The sequence below is a fragment of the Chiloscyllium punctatum genome, chromosome 41 (assembly GCF_047496795.1).
Source record: "Chiloscyllium punctatum isolate Juve2018m chromosome 41, sChiPun1.3, whole genome shotgun sequence".
Classification (NCBI taxonomy): domain Eukaryota; kingdom Metazoa; phylum Chordata; class Chondrichthyes; order Orectolobiformes; family Hemiscylliidae; genus Chiloscyllium; species Chiloscyllium punctatum.
The window spans coordinates 43,926,614-43,953,239 of record NC_092779.1 but is presented as its reverse complement, the minus strand read 5'-3'; the positions used below and the strand labels follow the sequence as shown (position 1 = coordinate 43,953,239).

Genomic DNA, 26,626 nt, shown 5'->3' with positions numbered 1-26,626 from the left:
TTTCCAACTATCCATCTCAGTTTTCTCGGATCCTCCTTTGACATTGTGGTGGCACGGTGACTCAGTGTTTAGCCCTGCTACCTAACAGCACAGGGACCCAGGTTCGATTCCTCCCTTGGGCGACAGTCTGTGTGGAGTTTGCACATTCTCCCCATGTCTGTATGGGTTTCCCCTCACAATCCAAAGCTGTACAGGTCAGATGGATTGGCCATACTAAATTGCCCATAGTGTTCGGTGTATCATGCAAATGGAAATGGGTCTAGGTGGGTTACTGTGTGGAGGGTCGGTGTGCGCTTGTTGGGCCAAATGGCCTGGTTCCACACTGTAGGGAATCTAATCTTCTAGCTCCAGCATGAAATCACTAGATGTCTGTGAACCTCTACTAGTCTTCCTGAAGACTCCTTTATCCCACACACTGTCCTCTGCCAGTTAGCCAATCCTTTATCCATGTCAGTACCTTGCCCATAACACCATGGGCTCTTATCTTATTTAGCAGCCTCCCGTGCAGTTCCTTGTCAAAGGCATTCTGGAAGTCCAAACAGATCATGTTCACTGGCTCCTATTTGTCTAACTTGCTTGTTACTTTCTCATAGATTTGTCAGGCATGATCTCCTCTTGACAAAATTGTGCTGACTCAGCTCTATTTTAATATCCAAGTACTCTTGCGATCTCATCTTTAATAATAGACACTGAAATCTTATCAGCGATCAAGGTCAGGCCATCCAGCCTCTAAATTCCTGTTTTCTACCTCCCTCTCCTCTTAAACTAAGATGTTACACTAGCCAATGTCCAGTTCTCTGGGACCCTCCCTGATTCAGTGATTCTTGAACGATCACTACCGTGATCTTTATAATCTCCTCAGCTATCTCCTTCAGAACTCTGTGTAATCCATCTCTTCAAGGTGATTTATCCACCGTCAGCCCTTTTAGCTTTCGAGCACCTTCTCTTTAGTGATGGCCACCTTCCCTTTCTGCCCTCTGACTCTCTCGAAGTTCTGGTATGTTGCTAGTGTCTTCCATTGTTAAAACTGATGCAAAGTACCTCTTTAGTTTCTATGCCATTTCTTTGTTCCCCATTCCTATGTCTCCAGCCTAGTTTTGCAGTGATCCAATGTTCACTCTTTCCTTACTCATAGAGTCATAGAGATGTACAGCATTGAAACAGACCATTTGGTCTAACCCGTCCATGCCGACCAGATATCCCAACTCTATTTAGTCCCACCTGCCAGCACCCGGCCCATATCCCTCCAAACCCTTCCTATTTGTATACCCATCCAAATACCTCTTACATGTTGCAATTGTACCAGCCTCCACTACTTCCTCTGGCAGTTCATTCCATACCCGTACCATTGTGTGTGAAAAAGTTGCCCCTTAGGTCTCTTATATCTTTCCCCTCTCACCCTAAATCTATGCCCTCTAGTTCTGGACTCCCCAACCTCAGGGAAAAGACTTTGCCTATTTACCCTATCCATGCCCCTCAATCCTTCAGCCCCCAACTCTCCAGCCCCAGCCTGTGCAGCCTTTCCCTGTAGCTCAAATCCTCCAACCCTAGCAACTTGCTTGAAAACCTTTTCTGAACCCTTTCAAGTTTCACAACATCTTTCCAATAGGAAGGAGACCAGAATTGCACGCAATATTCCAAAAGTGGCCTAACCAATGTCCTGTACAGCCACAACATGACCTCCCAACTCTGAGTACTTAATACTCTGACCAAAAAAGGAAAGCATACTAAATGTCGCCTTCACTATCTTATCTACCTGTGACTCCACTTTCAAGGAGCCATGAACCTGCACTCCAAGGTCTCTTTGTTCAGCAACACTCCCTAGGACCTTACCATTAAGTGTATAAGTCCTGCTAAGATTGGCTTTCCCAAAATGCAGCACCTTGTATTTATCTCAATTAAACTCTATGTACCACTTCTCTGCCCATTGGTCCATCCTGTTGTAAATTGAGGTAACCTTCTTCACTGTCCACTACACCTTCAATTTTGGTGTCATCTGTAAACTTACTAACTGTACCTCTTATGCTCTCATCCAAATCATTTATATAAATGACAAAAAGTAGAGGACCCAGCACCGATCCTTGTGGCACTCCACTGGTCACAGGCCTCTAGTCTGAAAGACAACCCTCCACCACCACCCTGTGTCTTCTACCTTTGAGCCAGTTCTGTATCCAAATGGCTAGTTCTCCCAATCTATATTCTGTGAGATCTAACCTTGCTAATCAATCTCCCATGGGGAACCTTGTCGAATGCCTTACTGAAGACCATATAGATCACATCTACAGCTCTGCCCTCATCAATCTTCTTTGTTACTTCTTCAAAAAACTCAAATCAAGTTTGTGAGACGATTTCCCACTCACAAAGCCATGTTGACTATCCTGAATCAGTCCTTGCCTTTCCAAATACATGTACATCCTGTCCCTCAGGACTCCCTCCAACAACTTGCCCACCACTGAGGCCTGGCTCACCAGTCTATAATTCCCTGGCTTGTCCTTACCGCCCTCCTTAAACAGTGGCACCAAGTTCTCTGGAACCTCACCTGTAACTATCGATGATACAAATATCTCAGCAAGAGGCCCAGCAATTACTTCTCTAGCTTCTCAGAGTTCTCGGGTACACCTGATCAGGTCCTGGGGATTTATCCACCTTTACCCGTTTCAAGACATCCAGCACTTCCTCCTCTGTAATCCAGACATTTTGTAAGATGTCACCATCTAATTTCCCTACAGTGTTATCTTCCATATCCTTTTCCACAGTAAATACTGATGCAAAATACCCATTTAGTATCTCCATTTTCGGTGGCCTCCACACAAAAGCCACCTTGCTGATCTTTGAGGGGCCCTACTCTCATCCTAGTTACCCTTTTGTCCTTAATGTATTTGTAAAAACTCTTTGGATTCTCCTTAACCCTATTTGACAAAGCTACCTCATGTCCCCTTTATGCCCTCCTGATTTCCCTCTTAAGTATACTCCTACTTCCTTTATTGTATTCCTATTCCTTTATCCTGTAATTTTGGTGTCATCTGCAAACGTACTTACTATGCCTCTTGTATTATCATCCAAATTGTTTTATGTAAATGACAAACAACATGGACCCAGCATCAATTCTTGGGGCATACTGCTGGTCACAGGCCTCCAGTCTAATCAACTCTTTACAACCAGCCTCCATCTTCTACTGTCAAGCCAATTTTGTATCCAATTGGCTGGCTCTCCATGGATCCCAAGTGATTTAACCTTATTAAACCAGTCTACCATGTGGAAACTTATTGAAGGTCTTGCTAACATTTGCTCATCCTTTTAATAGGTCATGTATCCTTGGATATTTAATTCCCAGCCCTGATCCCCTACACTCACAACAGGATATCTGCCGATGGGCGGCACGGTGGTTAGCACTGCTGCCTCACAGCGTCAGAGACTCGGGTTCAATTCCTGCCTCTGACTGTGTGGAGTTTGCACCTTCTCCCCGTGTTTGCGTGGGTTTCCTCTGGGTGCTCCGGTTTCCTCCCACAGTCCAAAGATGTGCAGATCAGGTGAATTGGCCATGCTAAATTGCCCGTAGTGTTAGGTAAGGGGTAAATATAGGGGAATGGGTGGGTTGCGCTTCGGCGGGACTTGTTGGGCCAAAGGGCCTGTTTCCACACTGTAATATAATCTAATCTTCAATCTTACCTTGGTTTGTATACTGCATGCATTGAAATAAAATACCCTTAGTCCTGCATTGACTGTCCCTCTTCTCATAGTTATTCCCTCAAGCCAATTTTGACGGTATTAGGCAAGAACTTTCAAAAGCTGATTGTTCGCAGGTAAAGGGACGGCTGGAAAATGGGAAGCCTTCAGAAATTAGATAACACAAATCCAGAGAAAGTATATTCCTGTCAGGGTGAAAGAAAGGTGGTAGGTATAGGGAATGCTGGATGACTAAAGAAATTGAGGGTTTGGTTAAGAAAAAGAAGGAAGCATATGTCAGGTATAGACAGGATAGATCGAGTGAATCCTTAGAAGAGTATAAAGGCAATAAGAGTATACTTAAGAGGGAAATCGGGAGGGCAAAAAGGGGACATGAGATAGCTTTGGCAAATAGGGTTAAGGAGAATCCAAAGAGTTTTTACAAATACATTAAGGACAAATGGGTAACTAGGGAGAGAATAGGGCCCCTCAAAGATCAGCAAGGCAGTCTTTGTGTGGAGCCACAGAAAATGGGGGAGATACTAAATGAGTATTTTGCATCAGTATTTACTGTGGAAAAGGATATGGAAGATATAGACTGTAGGGAAATAGATGGTGACATCTTGCATAATGTCCAGATTAGAGGAGGAAGTGCTGGATGTCTTGAAACAGTTAAAGGTGGATAAATCCCCAGCACCTGATCAGGTATACCCGAGAACTCTGTGGGAAACTAGAGAATTGATTGCTGGGTCTCTTGCTGAGATATTTGTATCATCGATAGTCACAGGTGAGGTGCTGGAAGACTGGAGGTTGGCTAACGTGGTGCCACTGTTTAAGAAGGGTGGTATAGACAAGCCAGGGACCTATAGACCAGTGAGCCTGACATCAAAGGTGGGCAAGTTGTGGGAGGGAATCCTGGGGGCCAGGATGTACATGTATTTGGAAAGGCAAGGACTGATTAGGGATAGTCAACATGGCTTTGTGCATGGGAAATCATGTCTCCAAACTTGATTGAGTTTTTTTGAAGTAGTAACAAAGAGGATTGATGAGGGCAGAGCAGTAGATATGATCTATATGGACTTCAGTAAGGTGTTCGACAAGGTTCCCCATGGGAGACTGATTAGCAAGGTTAGATCTCATGGAATACAGGTAGAACTAGCCATTTGGATACAGAACTGGCTCAAAAGTAGAAGACAGAGGGTGGTGGTGAAGGATTGTTTTTCAGACTGGAGGCCTGTGACCAGTGGAGTGCCACAAGGATCAGTGCTGGGCCCTCTACTTTTTGTCATTTACATAAATGATTTGGATAAGAGCATAAGAGGTACAGTTAGTAAGTTTGCAGATGACGTCAAAATTGGAGGTGTAGTGGACAGCGAAGAGGGTTACCTCAGATTACAACAGGATACAGACCAGATGGGCCAATGGGCTGAGAAGTGGCAGATGGAGTTTAATTCAGATAAATGCGAGGTGCTGCATTTTGGGAAAGCAAATCTTAGCAGGACTTATACACTTAATGGTAAGGTCCTAGGGAGTGTGGCTGAACAAAGAGACCTTGGAGTTCAGGTTCATGGCTCCTTGAAAGTGGAGTCGCAGGGAGATAGGATAGTGAAGAAGGCGTTTGGCATGCCTTCCTTTATGGGTCAGAGTATTGAATACAGGAGTTGGGTGGTCATGTTGCGGCTGTACAGGACATTGGTTAGGCCACTGTTGGAATATTGCGTGCAATTCTGGTCTCCTTCCTATCGGAAAGATGTTGTGAAACTTGAAAGGGTTCAGAAAAGATTTACAAGGATGTTGCCAGGGTTGGAGGATCTGAGCTACAGGGAGAGGTTGAACAGGCTGCGGCTGTTTTCCCAGGACCGTCGGAGGCTGAGGGGTGACCTTATAGAGGTTTACAAAATTATGAGGGGCATGGATAGAATAAATAGACAAAGCCTTTTCCCTGGGGTCGGGGAGTTCAGAACTAGAGGGCATAGGTTTAGGGTGAGAGGGGAAAGATATAAAAGAGATCTAAGGGGCAATGTTTTCAAGCAGAGGGTGGTACGTGTATCGAATGAGCTGCCAGGGGATATGGTGGAGGCTGGTACAATTGCAACATTTAGAGGCATTTGGATGGGTATACGAATAGGAAGGGTTTGGTGGGATATGGGCCGGGTGCTGGTAGGTGGGACTAGATTAGGTTGGGATATCTGATCGGCATGGACAGGTTGGACCGAAGGGTCAGTTTCCATGCTGTACATCTCTATGACACTAACTACTCTGCCTGGAGACAGATTCCTGACGCTTTCTGTATTCAGTCTTATGATTTGTTCTGGAAATTATAATAGCTTTTGCTGAACACTCCTTCCCTATAACATTTTCTGTAATTCTCCTCAGTGATTGTTCTGATTGGTTCTATTTCCTATCTCAGAAATTAGCATCATTAGTAGTTCAAGATATCAATCTAGACAATTATACTATTCAGCAGATGGAACAAGCAATGGGTCCAATCACTTTATCCTCTTGTTTCACCTGCAGGCTCTCAACCAACAATGTAGATTACCTCTTTTCTTTCTTTTCCATTCAGAGCTTCAGAAGGCAGAACAGTGGAAGTTCCGTACAGAGGAGATGTGGAGAATACAATCCTCGACATTTTAGGGGGAATACGTTCCACCTGCACCTATGTGGGAGCTGCTAAACTGAAGGAACTGAGCCGGAGAACAACATTCATCCGAGTAACACAACAGTTTAACCAAATGTTTTCTTAGCTTCGGCTTTTACGATGAAAAAAACTGAAGAGTTCCACTCCTGCAGAGATATCTTATTTAAAAGCTTTGATGCAGTTCAACATAAATCTTTACTTTTAGATAGTACAATAATATTTTGCTGTTTCCCTGGTTTGAAGCTCTTATTTAAGAAAAAGGTTGGACCCATTGCCTCTAGAATCTGAACCTGCAGCTTGGTTTGCACTTTCTTTTCTGCATTGTAAAAAAATGTTCCATAGCTGTGAAACAATTCTTTGCTGGAAGTGACAGTTCAAGATGAAAAATCAGTAACTATTTTAACCAAATTATTTTAAACTATTAAAATTGGGGCAATATTGCCTCATAGACAACAAAACTGAGTTTTGCATACACTGCTCATGAGTATACAATTTTTATGAAACAATAATTTATTTGAAGAATTAATTTAACGATACAATACTGCTCAAAAAACAGTCTGCGAATGTGGAATGAAAAATTAAATATCTAAAACATAATGGTTCACTTCAATAATGTGTATTTCCTTCATGTTTAGTAATATTACAGGAGCAGGATTGCACTTACTAATAAATGAGACAATATCTCATCTAGAGCCCTCTAGAAACACTGTGTGCCAGTTTTAACTTTTTAAACATGATATAGTTTCTTTTTGATATGTCACAGAGATTGAGTTAGTTTTGAAAGACATTCCTGGGGCATAAATAATGAAAGTTCACTTCAATTCCCATTATTAACTCTGTGTCAGTGAGCTCCCAGTCAACCTTTCGTTCACTGGAATTAGGCAAGTGAAGCTGATCAACTTTAAACACAACAGAACAGAACAAAACATTGATTAGCTGCAGGATACCAATTTGTAATCCACTAAAATTAGAACTTTTTTTTAAACCTTTAATCCAGATTAAGCAACCAAACTTTGAAATGTGTATTATATAGCAATTACTTAATAAATTATTATTTTTTACCATTGCAACCAAATCAACTCACAACAGCAGCATCAGAAACATTCCATGGTGCTGATACGTGTGGAAATATTTGTGATTCTTAAACTTTATATAGAGTTGAATTATTTTTCAAAGCAACTTTTGAGTTTTTTTAAATACACCCAGAGCATGTAGCAAAGATAGCAGCAGAATCCAGCTATTAATATAAAGGACGACATGAATGGAGAAGTATACAGGGAAGAATTGATCATTGCTTTTCTCTTGGTTAGTCTTCAGTGTGTGGGAACAAATCTCTCAACATTTCTCATGGACTGCCATTAAATTTCAAACCTGATATTTGTGAATTTTTCGATATAATGAGCCCTCAACTTGACAGTCACATTCATGACCCTCTGCTTAAAGTGGATCTTCTTTTTGCCCACTCTCATCTAAGTTTGACTTCAAGCTTTCCAGTTAGAGTTGTAGCGATGTCCAGCATGGAAACCATGGGTGGCACGGTGGCACAGTGGTTAGCACTGCTGCCTCACAGTGCCAGAGACCCAGGTTCAGTTCCTGCCTCAGGCGACTGTCTGTGTGGAGTTTGCACATTCTCCCCGTGTCTGCGTGGGTTTCCTCCGGGTGCTCCGGTTTCCTCCCACAGTCCAAAGATGTGCAGGTCAGGTGAATTGGCCATGCTAAATTGCCCATAGTGTTAGGTAAAGGGGTAAAGGTAGGGGAATGGGTGGGTTGCGCTTCGGCGGGGCGGTGTGGACTTGTTGGGCCGAAGGGCCTGTTTCCACACTGTAAGTAATCTAATCTAATCTAACCCTTCAGTCCAACTTGTCCATGCCAACCAGATATCCTAATCAAATCTAGTTCCATCTGCCAGCACCTGGCCCATGTCCCTCTAAATCCTTCCTATTCATTTACCATCCAGATGCCATTTAAATGCTGCAATTGTACCAGCCTCCAATTCCTCTGGCAGCTCATTCCATACACGCACCACGCTGTGTGTGAAAACGTTGCCCCTTTTAAATCTTTACCCTCTCATTTTAAACCTGTGCCTTCTAGTTCTGGACTCCCCCATCCTGGGGAAAAGATCTTGCCTGTTTACCCTATCCATGCTCCTTGTGATTTCATAAACCTCTATAAGGTCACTCCTCAAGCTCCAACACTCCAGGAAAACAATCTCAGCCTATTCAGCCTCTCCCTATAGTTCAGACTCTCCAACCTTGTCAGTTCTTGTAGAATCTGAGACTGTTATGCACACTGATGTTTGTCTTTAAGCTATCTTGAGTATTCCAGTATAATCAATCTGAAACAGACACCTTTCCTGTGTAAACACTTGCAACCTCTGCTCATAAATTGGATATCCAGTCCTAACTGTCAAATCATAAATGATCCATAGCAGGTAGAAATGTAGGCTACTTTAAATGGTCCTTGTATATTAGTGTAAACACTTGGGCAAGTGCCATGGCTCAGTTTGTAGCAATCTTAGAGTCATAAATTGTGGTTCAAGTCCCACTTGAGCAAAACGTTTAGGTCAACATTCCAGTAAAGTACAAAGGAAGTACTGCATATAATTAAAAAAAATACTTGTTGGGATATGAGTGTCACAGAAGAGATTATTGATCATCATTGCCTCAAGGAAGTATTGGTGAGCCACACTTTTGAACCACTGCAGCTCATATGTTTTTGTATTCATAGTACTTTAGTTCTCTAGTGGATCAGTACAGCTAAGAGGCTGGTCAAAGTTTGCCATTGTTCTGGAGTCACATATAGGCCAATAAAGACTTCCCCTCTCAAGGACCTGAGTGAATGAGATGGATTACTATGATAATCTTATGGTTTTGTGATTATTTGAGATTAACATTTTATTCCAGAATTATTAATTCATTGATTTTAAATACGACCAGCTGTCGTGTGGATATTTGAAATCACGTTTTGCTACATTGGTCCAGAGCTCCCAATTACTAGTCTGGCACATCACCACTATACTCCTGTCATGGGAGGTGATGAATGATTTCAGATGTAACTTTAAACTGAAGCCCATATGCTCTCTGGTGAGCATAAATGATCACACGCTACTGTTCAAAGAAAAACAGTGGGATCCTCCCCAGTATTTGGCCTATATTCAATATCCTGAATTCTTATCTGGTCATTATCACACTACTGTTCTGGGAGGTCTGCCAGGTGCACACTGCTGCTGTGTTTAATTACAGTAACCTCACTTCTAAGTATTAGTTAGGTGTAAAGCTCTTTGGGATATCCCACGATTGTGAAAGATGCTACATCTTTTTTGCAGGAACCTCTGCAGAATGAGAACAATGTCCTTTAAATGATAAGTTCCCTGTTAATTTCAGTAGTATCATCTTTTAAAATACCCACATTATCTTTGTATTTTTTTCCCCAAGTTGAAAGCAACAGTTGCATACTGCATTATGATTCACAGTTTCTTGGTGAAACAGTTCAGGGAAATGGCAGGTCACACAACATTAATGACATCGACATATCCTTTAAATACCATAGGATTTCAAGGCAGAGAAAACAGGATAAACTCAGACAATATCAGCACATCAATTTTCTTTACATGATCTGTCTCAAACCAAGCCATAATTTCTTACCGCCCATCTCCATATCCAGTTTAGACTTGACATAAATTGGAAAATTTCAGGTCAAGGGAATATGCATCTCTTTGCTGGTTCCAGGCCCACCCTTTGGTTACAGTAATTCTACATTTCCAAAACAATTGAAAATGTAAAAAGAAAATCATCACCAGCAGTGTCATAAAATGGCAGTCAATGCAGTAACCTGCAAAGTACATATTTGGTTCAGTGGCATTAAGCCCTGGTCTGAATGGTTTCAACAGAATGCCAAGGTGCAGTATTACTACAGTCGATGAACCATGGGCAGTTGTAGGGCTTGAAGGATAAATTGCATAAGAGAAAGTAAATGTACATTAACACAAAATACAAAGAAGCATCTATGTTTTACTGACAACTGCAGAATCATCTTTGCTCACTGAAAAATAGAACATGATTTTGAACAAATTGTCTTTTTCTTTTACATAAAACCTCTTTTAATATATGAACCATGTTAGTATGAGCTTGTTTGTATGGTACAGTCAAGAGAAATCTCCCAAAAAAGTCTCCATTTCAAATAACCCAAACAGTACATAATTAACCACATCACCATGAACTATAAGTGAACTGTAGTGCTTTGCATCACATGCCAGCATTATTCCAAACCCTGTTCAAACCTTTGTCTTGGTTAACATAAAAATGTATTAAAATAATTTAGAAACAGTTAGTTCATGGCAGAAGTTAATTTAACCTCAAAATCCGATGTAGTTTCAGAGTGACATGTTTAACAGTCAGCACCATTAACTTGGACAGACTGCTTCACCTTATAGGTAAAAACAATGACTGCAGATGCTGAAAACCAAATACTGGATTAGTGGTGCTGGAAGAGCACAGCAGTTCAGGCAGCATCCAACGAGCAGCGAAATCGACGTTTCGGGCAAAAGTGCTTCACCTTATAGCACCAGTTGAAACTGAGGTGACAATACAGAAAACTGCAAGTAGTTCTGTCATTTCCAACTTTTGCCTAAACTGCAAGGTGATATCCTCCCTTCTCTCCAGACAATTGCTGCTATATCCACAACATTATTGCCTATGTTTGTGAAATCTTCCAAGATGCAGAAATTTTTCTTAAATACTTTCTTAAACATAAACGAAGGTTACTTAGACATCATTCATATTTTGTGTACTTCAGTGAAGTTAGCTGCCTTACTTGACCTCTTCATTTCTAATCTTCCAAGCTTCTCTAATAATTCCAGAATTATTCTTTCCATTTGTGATCAATCTCTCATTTGTGACATTGAGATGTGAACAGTATTTTGGCTAGTGTAACTTTTATAATTGTAAGAGAAAATGCTATGAAGTTGTGTTTTTGACGCAGAGCTTTGCTTTTCAGGAGAATCAATTGGGAGTTTGGGCTTAGAGTCCAGTTATCAGGATTTTCTTCTGGAGAGACCAAAAACCTCCATGTCCGCGGTCAAAATGTACACTCCTGGTAACCAATATTTCACAGGAAGTATCAGTTTATAAAATATCTACATGATTCTACTGTCCTAGCTACATATGTTAGCATTTTGTTAATAGTTGGCTTGTGAGTGTTTCCATGCAGCAATATTTTGCTGCTACCTCAGCCTTTCCTGTAATTTCTGCACCATGAGCAAATCTGATCAATTTGCTTTATAATCATTTATTTGATTAAAAACAATAGGGGTTCGAGCATTAGAATAAATGTAAAATACTGCAGATGCTAGAGATACATTCCCCTGGTTGAGGTAGCTAGAATATGGGGGGAGCACTCTCATGATAAGGAAATGATTATTTAAGACTGAGATGTTGAGAAATACTGTGAATCTTTGGAATTTTCCACTCCAGAGGATCTTATATCATTCAATATATTCAAAGGCTTGGTGTTACAACCATGTCATTATAACATTGTATATGTTTTAAAGATGTTAATTTTAAATAATACACATAGCATATAAAAATTACTGCCAGATGTTGCACTGCTGATTCGTGTTAGTTCATTACCAGTTAAAAATCAGACCAACTGACATGTTATCTCAACATCAATCATAAAGGAAACCTTTCAGAATTTGATTATCCTCAGACAACAAGAACTCTAGCCTTTTGATTTTATGGACAATAATACACAAATTAGCATCCATCTTAGTTTGATCTGTATAATGGTGAGACTCTATTTAAGAGCCAGAACTTACCATGAACAACTCAAGGAAAAATTTTCAATTCAAAGAATAGTTTCTTTTCAGAAATCAACCACAGTTCTATCAAAAATCTAGGCAAGCTGCAAAGAGACGTAATCGCAGAACTTGCGAAGAACCAGAAAGCGCCTTTCTCATAGCTGCTGTACTTGTTGAACACCCTTATGCAAGTTACCTCTACTGATTCAGTTACAGAAGCCTTTACAACTGCACTGTTATGACTTCAAGTTATCAATCCCGTTACCTCGTAAAGAGAAATCTTAAAAGTAACAAGACCCGTACCAATAATGAAGTCCACAGACTTTCATTTTTAAAACCCCCATTTATCTATTTTTAGTCTCTGTATTTGTACTCTATCTAATAGCTCTTTACCTAGTAGCTTTCAGCAATAGAAGGGTCATAAACTAACCTTTGAACTCACTTGAAACTAAAACTTGTATTTATTTTTACAAGTGGAAATTTAAAAATCTGAGAGGAGATGAAACAAATTACATTAATTCACAGTTCACTGGCCAGTCTGCTGGTTGCTACATCAGAATTGACAGAAGTTTGGTGTCTCATCAGATAGAGGAATATAGAGTGTAAAACAAAGAATGACAGGTGCTGCAGAAACCCATGAGGTCTGGTACCATCTCTAAGCAGAAGATAGATTTAATGTTTTGAGTCCAGTGACCATTCTTCAGAAGCAATAGCAGTTTGGAAGAAGTGGTCATCATGCTGATGATGGCGGTGGTGTGTGGGGGTGGGGGGAAAGAAGCGAGAAAAAGATGAAAAGAAAGGAGATGGTGGATAGGTGGAGAAGAGGGCCCAGAGAGAGACAGAAAAATGGCTATGTAGACAAAAGGATTGTTTCTCATAAACCAAGCAAGGGAGTATAGGTAGTTCAAAAAGGATTGGCTGTGCTGAAAGATGTGATGATGTTCATCTAGCTTGCATGGAGCCTTACTGGAGAACTGCAGTAGGTCTGAGAACAGAGCAGTGTTTTGCATGGAACTGGAAGCTCTGCCACATTGTTATTTTACAGATAGTATTTGGTAAAACAGTCTGCATTTTGTCTCCTTAGCGTAGAGGAGACCACACTGTGAGCAGGGAATAAGGAGACTAGATTGAATGAAGTGCAGGTAAACCGCTGCGTCATCTGGAAGGTGTTTCTGGGGCCACCTTCCACAGTTGTATGAGAGAAACCATGGGGATGTGGTGGGAGCAGAGCAGCTGTGGACCAGGGTGTCCCAGAGGAAATGATCTCTGTGGAATGCTGTCAAAGGAGGAGAGGAGAATGTGTATCTGGTGAGGTATCATTGTGCAGCATGTGCCTGAGCTCTGTCTGAAAGCATAAATGGGAGAAACAAAATTCAGACTGGCAGATATTTAAAAGAAGGATCAAAATGGGAAGAGAGTTCACTGTCTGAAATTGTTAAACTCTATATCAAGTTCAGTAGACTATAAAATGCTGAATCAGAAGATGAAATGCTGTTCCTCAAGCTTGTGTTAAGCTTTACTACAACACTGCAGCAAGGACAAACATGAGCTTGAGAACAGGGTGTCGAATCCAAATGGTCAGTAACTGGAAACTCGGGAAGCTTATGAACTGGGTTGGAGGCATTCTGAAAAGCCATCACCACTCAATATGACTGGTCACTCTTCCTGATCTAAAGGAGACTGCACTGTCAGCAATGAAACACAGGAGTTAAAACTGAAATAAGTAAAATACACAGTGACTTCGAATGAATGTCTGAGGCACTGGATGGTGAAGACCAGCAGCCAATTCTTATAAAGCAAAGAAAATGATTAGGTAACTATTTTAAGAAAAGACATTTTGATCAGGAGTCTTAACTCCGAACTTCTAAAGTTTGCACAATGGCACTTGCAATGCACTGTTATTTTCTTTTAAGCTTGTTCCTTATACGATCACAAATTCTACCCTATATTTCTGTCTTCTCATTTTTCATTCTTTATTTTACCAATTTCTTCATAAGAACATAATATTACAGAAATCTGATTGTAACAAATTGGTATCACCATCTTTACTGCATGAAACATTTTGCTTTATGCCTACTGCGTGTTCTGCAGCTGAACTGCTCAGTTGCCTGATTTGAAGTTAAGTGATTGATACAAAATGCAAAATAAAAGAACTGGAAACAAGCAACTAGAGGAAACAGTTGCTGTTGGCACTGTTATTTTATTAGTACGAGTATACTGAAACAATAAACTTGTACTGGTATACAGACAATTTCTTTAAAACAAAATTTGTTCAAAGTCTGGATCAAATATTATCATCATAATGAAATAACTTCTAACTAGAAAACCTGCAAGCACCATCAAAGAAAGGGACCATAAAATTCAACAGACCCGAGTGTATCCTACAAATAGACACACCACGATTAGAAAATAGAATATGAATTCTTCCATTTGTATAATTGTTTAAAAAAAGCTAGTGCAAGTACAATATTGTACACTGGAATTACATAGAATACGCACGTGTACGGAAAACGTCCCCCTTTCACAATGAAAGCTCTTAACTACGTATTTATGCACTGAAAAATCTCTCTCCTCATCAGTAAGGTGCAAAACATTTTTCCCGCCCCCATTTTCCTGCATCTACTGGCCATTGCCATTAGGTGACCACAGCTTAGTCAGTCCATGAAGAAAACAAAAAAGACAATTACCGCCTCTAATTGATTCTCAATGGAAGACTTAGAACTTTCAATAGGTACTAACAACCAAAAACATAGCAAACTCAGGAGCAGCAGTTCATATCTGGGACTATTCACAAACTGGCTGCACATCTAAAAGCCTCTTTGTACAGTACTTCATTCTTGCCACAGCCTGAACAGATCAATCTCCTGGACATTACAAATTAAAATATACAACTAAATTTAACCTTCAACTTCTTTAATGGTACCCCCCTCAAATATATTACAAGATATGAAAGTCAAAGCTAGTTTAAACAGTATCCAAGCCTTTCAAAAACTGAGTAACCTTCCACCAACATTCAAATCTCCATGTGCAATAGCTTCATGTTACCTGTACTAATCGATGAGTGAGCCTTCACTGTTAAACCTTTTGAAAGCAATTTGTTTACAAAGGTCCCAACCAGATACAGCACTATGACAATCTGATCAGTAAGGTAACAATATTTGAGGCTAGGTTTGTTAAAAAGAAATTAGGCTTCAGAGTTAGTGAAAGTGCTGCTTCTGGTTACATCAGTGTTCCACATGCACACCAGCCCCATCCCTGAGTAAGAGGTGTGAAAGGGTCTCTCCAATCATCCTGTCCAGACAAATTAAAAAGGTGTGGTAGGTGGAAATCTCTATTACTATAGGAACAGTCAGTAAATATTTGTAACTGTCTACTTACAGGTGGGTTTACCCTGACTACCTTTGTGCGAATTCTTGTTTTATTTTTGTCCACTACAAACTTTTAAAAAATAGCCTGCTGTCAGTTAACTATTGCGAATCAGATTTTGTAGAGGCACACGGCTGATCTGATTATAAATGAAAAAAAAACTTTCCTTGTATTCTGATCCAGCTACTTTTTTTTAAAAAAAAGAGGAGGCCAGGGACTCAGTTTAAAAAAGGCAGCAGTACAACGAATAGCAAAAAACGCAAATAATAGTTTTGCAAATGTAAGCTAAAAGATATGAACTTTCTGACTAAACTTGGCACTTTTAATAAAAGGTTATTGCACAAGCAAATAAATTCAGAGCAACAGGCAGTTGGATCGAGTATGACCTGGCATGGTTCTACATTTGGAATTCCTACTTATAAATCAATATAAAACAAGTAACTAAATTTTTCGCATTGTGCCTGACTATTTCCTGTAGTGTTTCTTCAGCAAAACCAGTCAGTTAAATGAGTCCCTGCTTCCAGGCTGGGGAATAACAAAATCACCTGTTTAAATGTATAGTGGTACTGGATTATTTTGGCTAAAATCTCATATGTATCTCTGTACTCCATTGTTCTTCCATTTCAATTACCTCTTACCATCTGACGTTAAGAAAAAAATAAAAGAATGTGACTGCCCTGAGCAAGTTAATGAAAGGGCTGATGCATTTACTGAGCAGAATTAACGTGTTATCATTAGGAACCCAGCACTAACCAAGCAATGTGAATGTGCAAAATATTGAAAACCTGCCCAGCTATTTTGGTGCGTGGTTCAGAGGTTTAATTACGATACCCAAGCCTTTTGAGCCAACATTCCCCCTCCCCATTAAGATCTCGAAACAGCTTTGGAATATTATCTTAAAGATGCAACTGCCAGCTACAAGTTAAGAAATTAGAAAGTTTCCAAAGCTAGCTAGACTTCAAGTTACTTGCACAAATTAAAAAAGCTATCACCCCCTGTTCACTTCCAACAGTTTTCAGTTTTATTTGAGAACCTATTATGAAAAAAAAACTGCATTTTCAAAGGAGGCTTTGTTCATTTTAAATACTGCATTTTTGATGAATTACATTTGAATTGTTGTTGTGTGCTTGGAAAAGCACTGTGTATGTCATACTAAAAAAGAATCTAATTGAAACTCTACTTGAAGATGACTGAAAGATTTGAATGAGTAAAATCCTGTACAAATTCTTAGAATCATAATATATCACTGGTGTACACTGACATTCCTGTGTAACATATAATTAAGCAGATAAGAAACCTTTTTATTACACTATTTGAACCCATCTTTAATTTTTCAAAGATCTATTTATTGAGGAGCTTGATATTTTTTAAAATGGCAAGTTACTAGGAACATTTACTGGTATCATTTTGAGCTGTCCTAAGAGAGATTTAATTTTATAGATATGACAGACTTTTGAGCCAGCCACTCAACTTGATATCCGAAGAAACACTGTGGGAAGGTCCCAATGCTAAGGCAGGCCAAACAATGATCACTACGTCTTTTTTTTTAAAATTGCCCCTTTTTTTAAAAAAGGTAGAGAGAGAAAACACAACAACTAACAGATTCACTGCATGATTGTTGACTCTCAAGGTGTGCAAATTGTCAAATGCTTTAAAAGTACAACAGTTAAACACTGGATAACCCAGGATTTCTCTTCCAGATTCTGTTTTAACTCTCTGTGGGATCTTTTCCCATTTTTGAAGCATTACATTTAAAAAGTGCTTTCTGAACAAGCAGTCATCAGTGGACTGCTGCTACCATACATAATCATTCACACAAGAATCAGGATCAATGATTCTCATTCTTCCAGACAATTTGAATCTACAATTCGTTCTAGACAAATCATTCTTCAGTTCCCTTTTCCTTTACAGTTCAGTATCTAGCTCTACATGGATAACAGTGTTTACAGATAATACTAAACTTGTCATTTTGGTATGACTTTGAGCATTCAGACCAAGATACCCAGTAAATAAATATTACTGAATTGCAAGTGCTTAAAGACCATCCTGCCACTTTGTTGTGTTGCACAACATTCAAGTGAACGTAGGGAAAACAAAAAGAAAGTGGCACCAATCATTACTAAATATGAACTGAATTTTTAAGAAATTAAAAACAGTACCAGAGAAGACATTAATGGATTCTGATCATGATAGGAATAATCCTGGTGAGAATTTTCTTAAGAGCATTCACTAAGCAGTGAACAGTCAGAACTATGTGGAAAGAACAGTTACCAGTCTCCTCCTTAACACCATTTGAAGATATTACAACATGTTATTAACAAAAAAACTAAAATAACAAGCAGATAACATGTAAATACTGGGGTTTTTTTCTAGCTTTAAGTCTACAGTACAGTATTATAGATTTTTAAATTTTTGAGCTTCCACTGCTCCCCGAAGTGCCTTCACTTGCCTACGTTGGACCGTCCTTCAATGCAAATCTTAACCTCCTGAGGAATGAAGGAAGGCTTGGGAAGATTCAATGGCTGCTCTTCATCTGTTTTCTCTACTTTTCGTGTTTCAGGAGCAGACCACCTCCTTTTCCTTGTTGGAGGCCGCCCGACCTCTGTTTTATTGAGCCAAGACCTTGCAGACTGTACTGTAATGGTTTCAGAAAACTTCAGTTTGCAATTTTCTGACACAACTGGTACACTTCCCTGCACGACCCCATTCTCTCGCTCCAAGTGCCGGGGCCTGTTCTCAGGTATACTATAATTCTTTGGGTGCTTCAACAAAACACCAGTTGAGTCAACAGCCTGTCCTTTCTTGACAGAGCCATTTTTTAGATTTTTCAGTGTAAGAGATATGCAAACATCACCAACAGAAAGTTTTGAACATGGCAAACCAAAGAGTTGAGAGGTTCTGTCCGGGCAACATGACGACCAGCCTTTTCCGAAAACAAAAAACGGGTGTTCCATCAGAACTTCAACACTGACCTAGAAATTAAATTCAACACAAGTAAGTCTTTATGCAGCATATAAGACATTAGCTTCATTAATTACACAAGCTTAGTCACGATTAATAGTTGACAAAAAAAGAATACAATAGCAAAAATGACAACTATTTGTTATAGTTTTAGATATCAAATGAAAGTGGCCACATGAAATAAAATGACCCATCTCTCTTATTAAGGAACTGAAACATGCACACAGGGTTGAAGTTGTAATGGTGATTGGTTTCTTAATGACACGGCCCTGTCTCAAATGCCTTTTAAGGCATCATGACTATAAAGTGAATAATGAGATTTGTAAAAAGTAAAATTAACTCTGATTTGGATTAAATTCATCCATTCCTCTGAAAGCTGCAGCATTCATTGAAATCATAGTAACAAGTTACAAAAAACCAAGACCAGCTGAAGGAACCCTTCAAATATACCTGCACACAGCTACATCAAAAGTACTATTTAATCTGAAAACAAACAGCCCCAATTAGAAACCTTTTACCTACTTGTTTTGGGACCAAAGGGTCACAGTGCAGAAATGCTGCAGGTGAAAGGTAAATTAAGGCTCTCTATAGTATGATTAAAATTATGCTTGAAACTTGCTGATCACTCTAATCTTGACAAAGATATAAATTAATTTTCAAAACTTCTCACCATGGTTACTGTCAAGCTTTGTTCAAATGCAAGCTTAATTGTTGCAACTGCAGATTTGCTATGCTATTGTTGTGCCAAAAGCAAAATCACCAATCATGGTTCAGTCCACAGTTTTGTAAGTTACGAGCAGAGTTACCAATGTGTTTCACATGATCTCTTAATTATATACAGATTCTCAGGTATTTAGGATGCTAGCATGTAATCGTGCTGTAATAATTACAGCAACTTTTAATTAGCATTCACTTAACTGTGGAAAACATCCTGAGGCACTTCACAGAGAGGTGGAAAAGAAGGATAGAAACGGACTCAAAGGTATAAAGCCAATCTGGGACAGTCAACAAAATCAACTGAAGAGATTAGTTTTCCTCAAGATTTTAGAAATGAAGTAAAAAGTGGAAAGGGAGATAAAGAGAGCAGGAAGCTTCCTCCAATGGTGGGTGAAAGATGAAAGGCTCTCTCTCTCAAATTGAATTGAATTTCTGGATACTGCTACAAACGCTTTGGGTATGTCCCTGACAAATACCAAACAGGGGCAAAAGCTTTAACTAGGTTTAGTTCAGAGAGTTAGTTCTTTGAGTAATGATATTTTATGTCAAAAAATTGCAAAACAAAGTGCAAACAAGAGACAGCTGCAGGATGTAAGAAAACATTTAGACATGAAACTCATTCAGGTATCAATGGACACAAATTCACTGAACATTACATCATATACATATGTAATATAAATGATTATATTTAATTATGTATAATTCATTCATATGCACTATAAAAACAGAAATGAGTTAAATAATCAACAGAGGGCAAAGATTGTATCTTGCATTCATTCATCATTTACATTCATTAGAATCAGATAGTTCTTCAGAATAAACAGCAGAGGGAGCAAGGATAATAAAAGCAAGGGGCACAACTTAGTGGGAGTGGAGACCTGGATACCAAGTTATGTAAAAACATACCACCAAAATATATCAACAAATGGAAAACCAAATGACTGATCATGTCAAGCCCAAAATAAATGAGTGACAGAATAGTAGTATAAACAACAATACAAGCCTTGCAATAATATATGAAATGGGGAAATTTCTAGTGTTTATATAGACTGAATATATTTATTTAATGATACAACACTAAAGTTCAAACCGTAAACTTTAAAACCCTTACTTCAGAAGCAATCCAGGTTAGTGATAGGAAAAAGAACCATTTAAGCAATTTAGTAATCAAAATGATGTTTTAGCATTGCTAACTGACCCCTCCTAACACAGAAGAGACATGGCTACAAAATCACCGCTTTGGAGAGTTAAAAATCACAACACCAGGTTATAGTCCAACAGGTTTATTTGGGAGTACAAGCTTTCGAAGCGCTGCTCCTTCATCAGATGGTTGTGGAGTATAAGCTTGTTGGACACAGAATTTTTGCAAAAGTTTACAGTGTGATGTAACTGAAATTATATATTGAAAAAGACCTGGATTGTTCGTTAAGCCTCTCATCTGGTTTCAGATTTTTCATATGTAAATTCCAGAACATTCCTCAAGTTACATTCTCAAGTGAACTTTAACAATAGATACCTGTTGGCCCAGATAATGCATTGAAGGTGCGAGGTGCCCTGTGTGAGGCTGTCTGTGCCCCAACGTTCAGACTGATTCTAATCTAAAAAAGATTTACAGAATCTTACATGGATTCATGCAGTTTTTCAGAAAACTAAAATGTAATCGTGCAAGTACAAATTCACCCCACAAACACGTGTGCGCGCACACAAAGAGATTTGAGTGCCTGTGAGAGAGTATGTGCGTGAGTGAGAGTGTAAAGGGGTCTAAGTGTGTGAGAGAGTGGGAGTGTATATGTGAGCATATGAGAGAGAACTTGTGTATGAGAGATCATCTGCATGAGAATATGGGTCTGTAGGAGGGTGACAGTGTATGCACGCGCAGTGCAGTGGGGTCACCTGTAGTGTGACATAAACCCATGGGAATCCAACAAGGACCTGGGGTTCATGTCACATCACAGGTGACCCCACTGCACGTCACACAGACACAAACACATTCCTACAGAACCATACACTCATACAGATGAGCTCTCATACACAAGCTCTCTCTCATAACACTCACATATACACACACCCTCCTACAGACTTATACCCCTTTACGCGCTCACACACACACACTCACAGATACTCATACCTACATTCTCTCACTCTCACACACACACACACACACAGTTTGTGGGGTGAATTTGTACTTGCAGAATTACATTTTAGTTTGCTGAAAAACTGTATGAATCCATGTAAGATTCTGTAAATTCCTTTTTTAGATTAGAATCAGTCTGAACATTGAGGCACAGACACCTACAATGCATTATTTGAGATGATTTGACACCTATTGTTAAAATTCACATGAGAATGTAACTTCAAGAAAGTCTGGAATTTACCTATGAAAGAACTGAAACCAACATGCCTATTCTCAAAGATGAGAGATTGAACAAACAATCCAGGTCTTTTTCAATACATAATTTCAGTTACATCACACTGTAAACTTTTGCAACAAATTTTGTGTCCTATGATCTTATACTCCACAACCACCTGATGAAAGAGCAGTGCTCCAAAAGCTAGTGCTTCCAAATAAACCAGTTGGATTATAACCTGTTGTTGTGTCATTTTTGTCCACCCCAGTCCAACACTGACACTTCCACCTCGTTGGAGAAGTTGTCTAATTGTCATGAATACAAACAGCAAGTGCTGGAAAAACTCAGCAGGTCTGGCAACATTTGTAAAGAGAAGCAGAGTTAAATTTTTCAAGTCTAGTGAAATCATTTTATTGTGCGGTCTTCTCAGATCAGAGAAATACGGTTGCTCTAAAAAGAACTTTTGGCCGATTGACTGTTTATTTCTTGACTGTTGTTTTCTTCACCTGCTTTACCATTTGTTCTGGGTTTCCAACAGTGGTTTTGAGCTTTCTTCCACCCTCCTGCTGATACTAAACATGATCTGGGACCAGGGCTTCTCCACATTGACCCTGCCACCACCTAAAGTTAACTTTATCACAGCAAATGATGCCCCTGTGACCGCCACAGCCAGCCACAAACATCTTGCTGTTTCATAGCAAAGGTGGAATCAGCAAGCACTAAGAACCAATGCTGCCATCAGCATCTGCTTAGCGGGTGATGACGATTGAGTCGTACAGCACAGAAACAGGCCCTTTGGCCCAACTCGTCTGTGCCGACCAGATTTCCTAAACTGAACTAATCCCATTTGCCTGCATTTGGCCCATATTGGTCTAAACCTTTCCTATCCATGTTGGCTAAAACACAGGAAACAGAATATACATAGATGGGCTTCTCTCAGAATGGAGACAATTTGAAAGTAATATTCCTCAGGGATCAGTGTTGGGACTCTTGCTTTTTCTTATTTATATAAATGATTTGGAGATGGAGGTGTTTGCAGATGATATTAAGCTAGGGAGAATAACGTGATGATGCTGAGCGATTTCAGAGGAACATGGGCAAGTTGGCCAAATGCAGACACCGAGTAGATGAACAAGCCCTGAAGGGACACTGGACCCAAAACATTAACTCTGCTTTCTCTCCACTGAAGCCAAGTATTTTTCCCAGCAATTTCTGTTTTTGTGTCTGGCTCATAAAATTCAATGTAGAGGAATGTGAGCTAATGCATTTTGGTAGGAGAAACATGGTGAGAGAAAGAATATGGGCACAATGGTAAGCATGAAGGGGAGTACAAGAGCAGAGGGATATCAGAACTCATGTGCATGATTCTTTAAAGGTGGCCAAGCCAGTTATATCAGTTAGTAAGAAGGCTTATAGGATCTTTGGGTTTATAAAGAATGGCAAAGAAGACAAAAGGGAATGATGTGAGACCTTTACAAATCATTGATCAGACCAAATTTGAAATACTGTGTTCGGTTCTGGGTACCTTATTTAGGGAAGGTTGCTCAAGCCCTGAAACAGGGCACAGGAGATTTACTAGAATGATGCCATGAATGAGGGATTTTAAATACAAGATTAGATAAATCAGGCTTATTCTCTTTGGTGCAGAGAAGATTAAGAGGTGACCTTATTGAGGTGCTTAAAAATATGAACAACTTTGACAGGGAAATGAAGGATATTCTATTCCCACTTGTAGGTATGCCAGTAGCTAGGGGCCACAACTTCAACATTGTCAGCAAGAGAGCTAGGAATGAGAGAAGGAGAAATTTCTTTACTCACGAGTTGTTAGGATTTGGAATGCACTGCCTGAGACAGTAGTGGAAATGGATTCTATAGGTGGTTTCAAAAGAGACTGGACATATATTTGAAAGTAATTAATTCAGAGGACTACGGAGATAGGGCTGGAGATAGGGCTACCTGGGTTGCTCGATCAGGACAGTGTACAGAAACAATCACCTCCTTCTGTCCTGTAAAATTCTATGATTCGACATACCATTTTTCAAATTTTGATTAAAACGATAGCATATGGGTGGTGGTAACTTTTGTGTATTGGTTCTGAAATAATAACCAGGCCACAGGGTCTTACCAGAACCATGCCCTAGTTCAGTTTGTGTCAGAGCAGAGAAACACACTACCTCCCCTAATGTTGATCAAAAATCGACTTGACTGTGGTAGTTTACAAAAAGAAAAATGGATGAACATAGAACAGTCCACGACAGGTGGCTCAGTGGTTAGCACTGCTGCCTCACAGCGCTAAGGTCCCAGGTTCGATTCCAGGAGTTTGCACATTCTCCCCGTTTCTGCGTGGGTTTCCTCCGGGTGCTCCGGTTTCCTCCCACAGTCCAAAAATGTGCAGGTTAAGTGAATTGGCCATGCTAAATTGCCCGTAATGTCAGGCGAAGGGGTAAATGTAGGGGAATGGGTCTGGGTGGGTTGTTCTTCGGCGGGTCGGTGTGGACTTGTTGGGCCGAAGGGCCTGTTTCCACACTGTAAGTAATCTAAAACGACAGGAACAGGCCCTTTGGCCCACCATAAGCTAAACTAAGGCTAAACAAATCACATCTGCCTGCACATGGTTCATAATCCTTTCTCCCGTGCCTGTGACAGTGTAAATGCCTCTTAAACAGCACGATCATATCTGCTTCTATCACCTCCCCTGGCAGTGTGTTCTAGGCACCCACCACCCTTTGTGTAAAAAAAAACTTGCCTTGCGCATCTCCATTAAACTTCCCCCTCTCACTTTAAATCTATGCTGCCTATTATTCTCTTGTCCACCCTGTGAAAAGATCGCCAATTATCCACTACATCCATGCCTCTCATATATGCTTCTATCAGCTTGCCCCGCAGCCTCCAACATTGAAGACCATTAGCTTCTTTATGGTTTGAGATAATTAAGGATTAATTTTAGATTAGAAAGCCCACAGATTAAAAGACTTTAGCACTTCAGAGGATACCTGACTGAGGTTAGAAGAAAATATAGTTTCTCTCTGAGAGAAGAATATTCACTTTATTGGGATTATATCATAGACCCCCACCCCCCAGTAGTCAGCGGGAAATTGAGAAACAAATTTGTAAGGAAATTTCAGTTATCTGTAAGAATAATAGGGTGGTTATAGTAGGGGATTTTAACTTTCCAAACATAGACTGGGACTGCCATAGTGTTAAGGGTTTAGATGGAGAGGAATTTGTTAAATGCGTACAAGAAAATCTTCTGGTCCAGTATGTGGATGTACCTAATAGTAAAGGTGCAAAACATGATCCACTCTTGGGAAATAAGGCAGGACAGGTGATTGAGGTGTCAGTGGGGGAGCACTGTGGGGCCAGAGATGATAATACTATTAGTTTTAAAATTGTGATGGAAAAGGATAGACCAGATCTAAGAGTTGAAGTAGTAAATTGGAGGAAGACTAATCTTGATGGAAATTAGGCAATAACTTTCAAAAGGTAATTGGGGGCAGATGTTTGCAGATAAATGGACGGCTGGAAAATGGGAAGCCTTCAAAAGTGAGACAACAAGAATCCACAGACAGTGTATTCCTGTTAGGGTGAAAGGAAAGGCTGGTAGATGTAGGGAAGGTTGGATGACTAAAGAAATTGAGGTTTTTGGTTAAGAAAAAGGAGGAAGCATATGTCAGGTATAGGCAAAGGTGAGGAATGCAGATGCTGGAAACCAGAGTTTAGATTAGAGAGGTGCTGGAAAAGCATAGCAGGTCAGGTAGCATCCGAGGAGCAGGAAAATTGATGTTTTGGGCAAAAGCCCTTCATCAGGAATAGAAGCAGGAAGCCTCCAGGGTGGAGAGATAAATGGGAGTGGGGACAAGGTTGCAAAGAGTACAATAGGTGAATGGGGGTGGGGGGTGATCTAAACTCTGGTTTCCAGCATCTGCAGTCCTCACTTTTGCCTCGTTGATTTTAACCTTACTGCGAATCCTCTCGCCAAGGATGCCTACCTCGAAGAAGTTCTCCTCCTCTCTCCACAAGAGTCTCAGTGAGTCTCTCTCTCACTGCAACCCCAAGGTCATCTCCTCTTTGCTACCTTCCCCCCAAACTCCTCTCTGACTATCACCTCCATCCTTCGCCCCAGCACCTCCCCTCCCCCCCCCCCCTCCAATTTATCTCTCCACCCTGGAGTCTTCCTGCCTCTATTCCTGATGAAGGGCTTTTGCCTGAAACATCGATTTTCCTGCTCCACGGATGCTGCCTGACCTGCTGTGCTTTTCCAGCATCACTCTGATCTAAACGTATGTCAGGTATAGACGAGAGAGAGATTGAATGAATCCTTAGAGTAAGGCAATTGGACTATACTTAAGAGAGAAATCAGGAGGGCAAAAAGGGGACATGAGATAGCCTTGGCAAATGGGGTTAAGAAGAATCTGAAGGGATTCTATGAAAACATAAAAGACAAAAGGGTAACTAGGGAGAGAACAGAGCCCCTGAAAGATCAGCAAGGCAGCCTATGTGTGGAGCTGCAGGAGAGGGGGGAGATACTATATGAGGATTTTGCATCAGTGTTTACTGTAGAGGAGGACATGGAAGACATGGAATATAGGGAAATAGATAGTGACATCTTTAAAAATGTCCATATTACAGAGGAGGAAGTGCTGGATGTCTTGAAATAAATAAAAAGTGGATAAACCTCCAGGACCTGATCAGGTGTACCCGAGAACTCTGTGGGAAGCTAGAGAAGTGATTGCTGGGCCTCTTGTATCATCGATAGTCACAGGTGAGGTGCCGGAAGACTGGAGGTTGGCAAACATAGTGCCACTGTTTAAGAAGTGCGGTAAGGGAAAGCTAGGGAACTATAGACCAGTGAGCCTGACCTTGGTGGTGGGTAAGTTGTTGGAGGGAATCCTGAGGGGCAGAATTTACGTGTATTTGGAAAGGCAAGGACTGATTAGGGATAGTCAGTATGGCATTTTGCATGGGAAATCATGTTTCACAAACTTGATTGAGTTTTTTGAAGTAACAATGAGGATTGATGAGGGCAGAGCAGTAGATGTGATCTATATAGACTTCAGCAAGGTGTTTGATAAGGTTCCTCAAGGGAGATTGGTTAGCAAAGCTAGAACTCATGGAATACAGGGAGACCTA

At 40.2% G+C, this 26,626-nt stretch overlaps 2 protein-coding genes across 8 annotated transcripts in view; one reads left to right on the top strand and one right to left on the bottom strand.

The window, feature by feature from the left end:
• Positions 1 to 6,765, top strand: part of gmpr (guanosine monophosphate reductase) — a 105,802-nt gene extending 99,037 nt beyond the window's left edge. The window contains exon 9 of the mRNA XM_072560818.1: positions 6,233 to 6,765. Coding sequence (XP_072416919.1) covers positions 6,233 to 6,413 — 181 coding nt within the window. The 3' untranslated portion in view covers positions 6,414 to 6,765. The remainder of the gene's footprint in view (positions 1 to 6,232) is intronic.
• Positions 6,766 to 14,272: 7,507 nt separating this feature from the next.
• Positions 14,273 to 26,626, bottom strand: part of atxn1a (ataxin 1a) — a 362,583-nt gene continuing 350,229 nt past the window's right edge. For all 7 annotated transcript variants that reach the window (XM_072560811.1, XM_072560814.1, XM_072560810.1 and 4 more), the window contains one exon: positions 14,273 to 18,442. In XM_072560811.1, the coding sequence (XP_072416912.1) occupies positions 17,912 to 18,442 (531 nt within the window). In that variant the 3' untranslated portion in view covers positions 14,273 to 17,911. The remainder of the gene's footprint in view (positions 18,443 to 26,626) is intronic.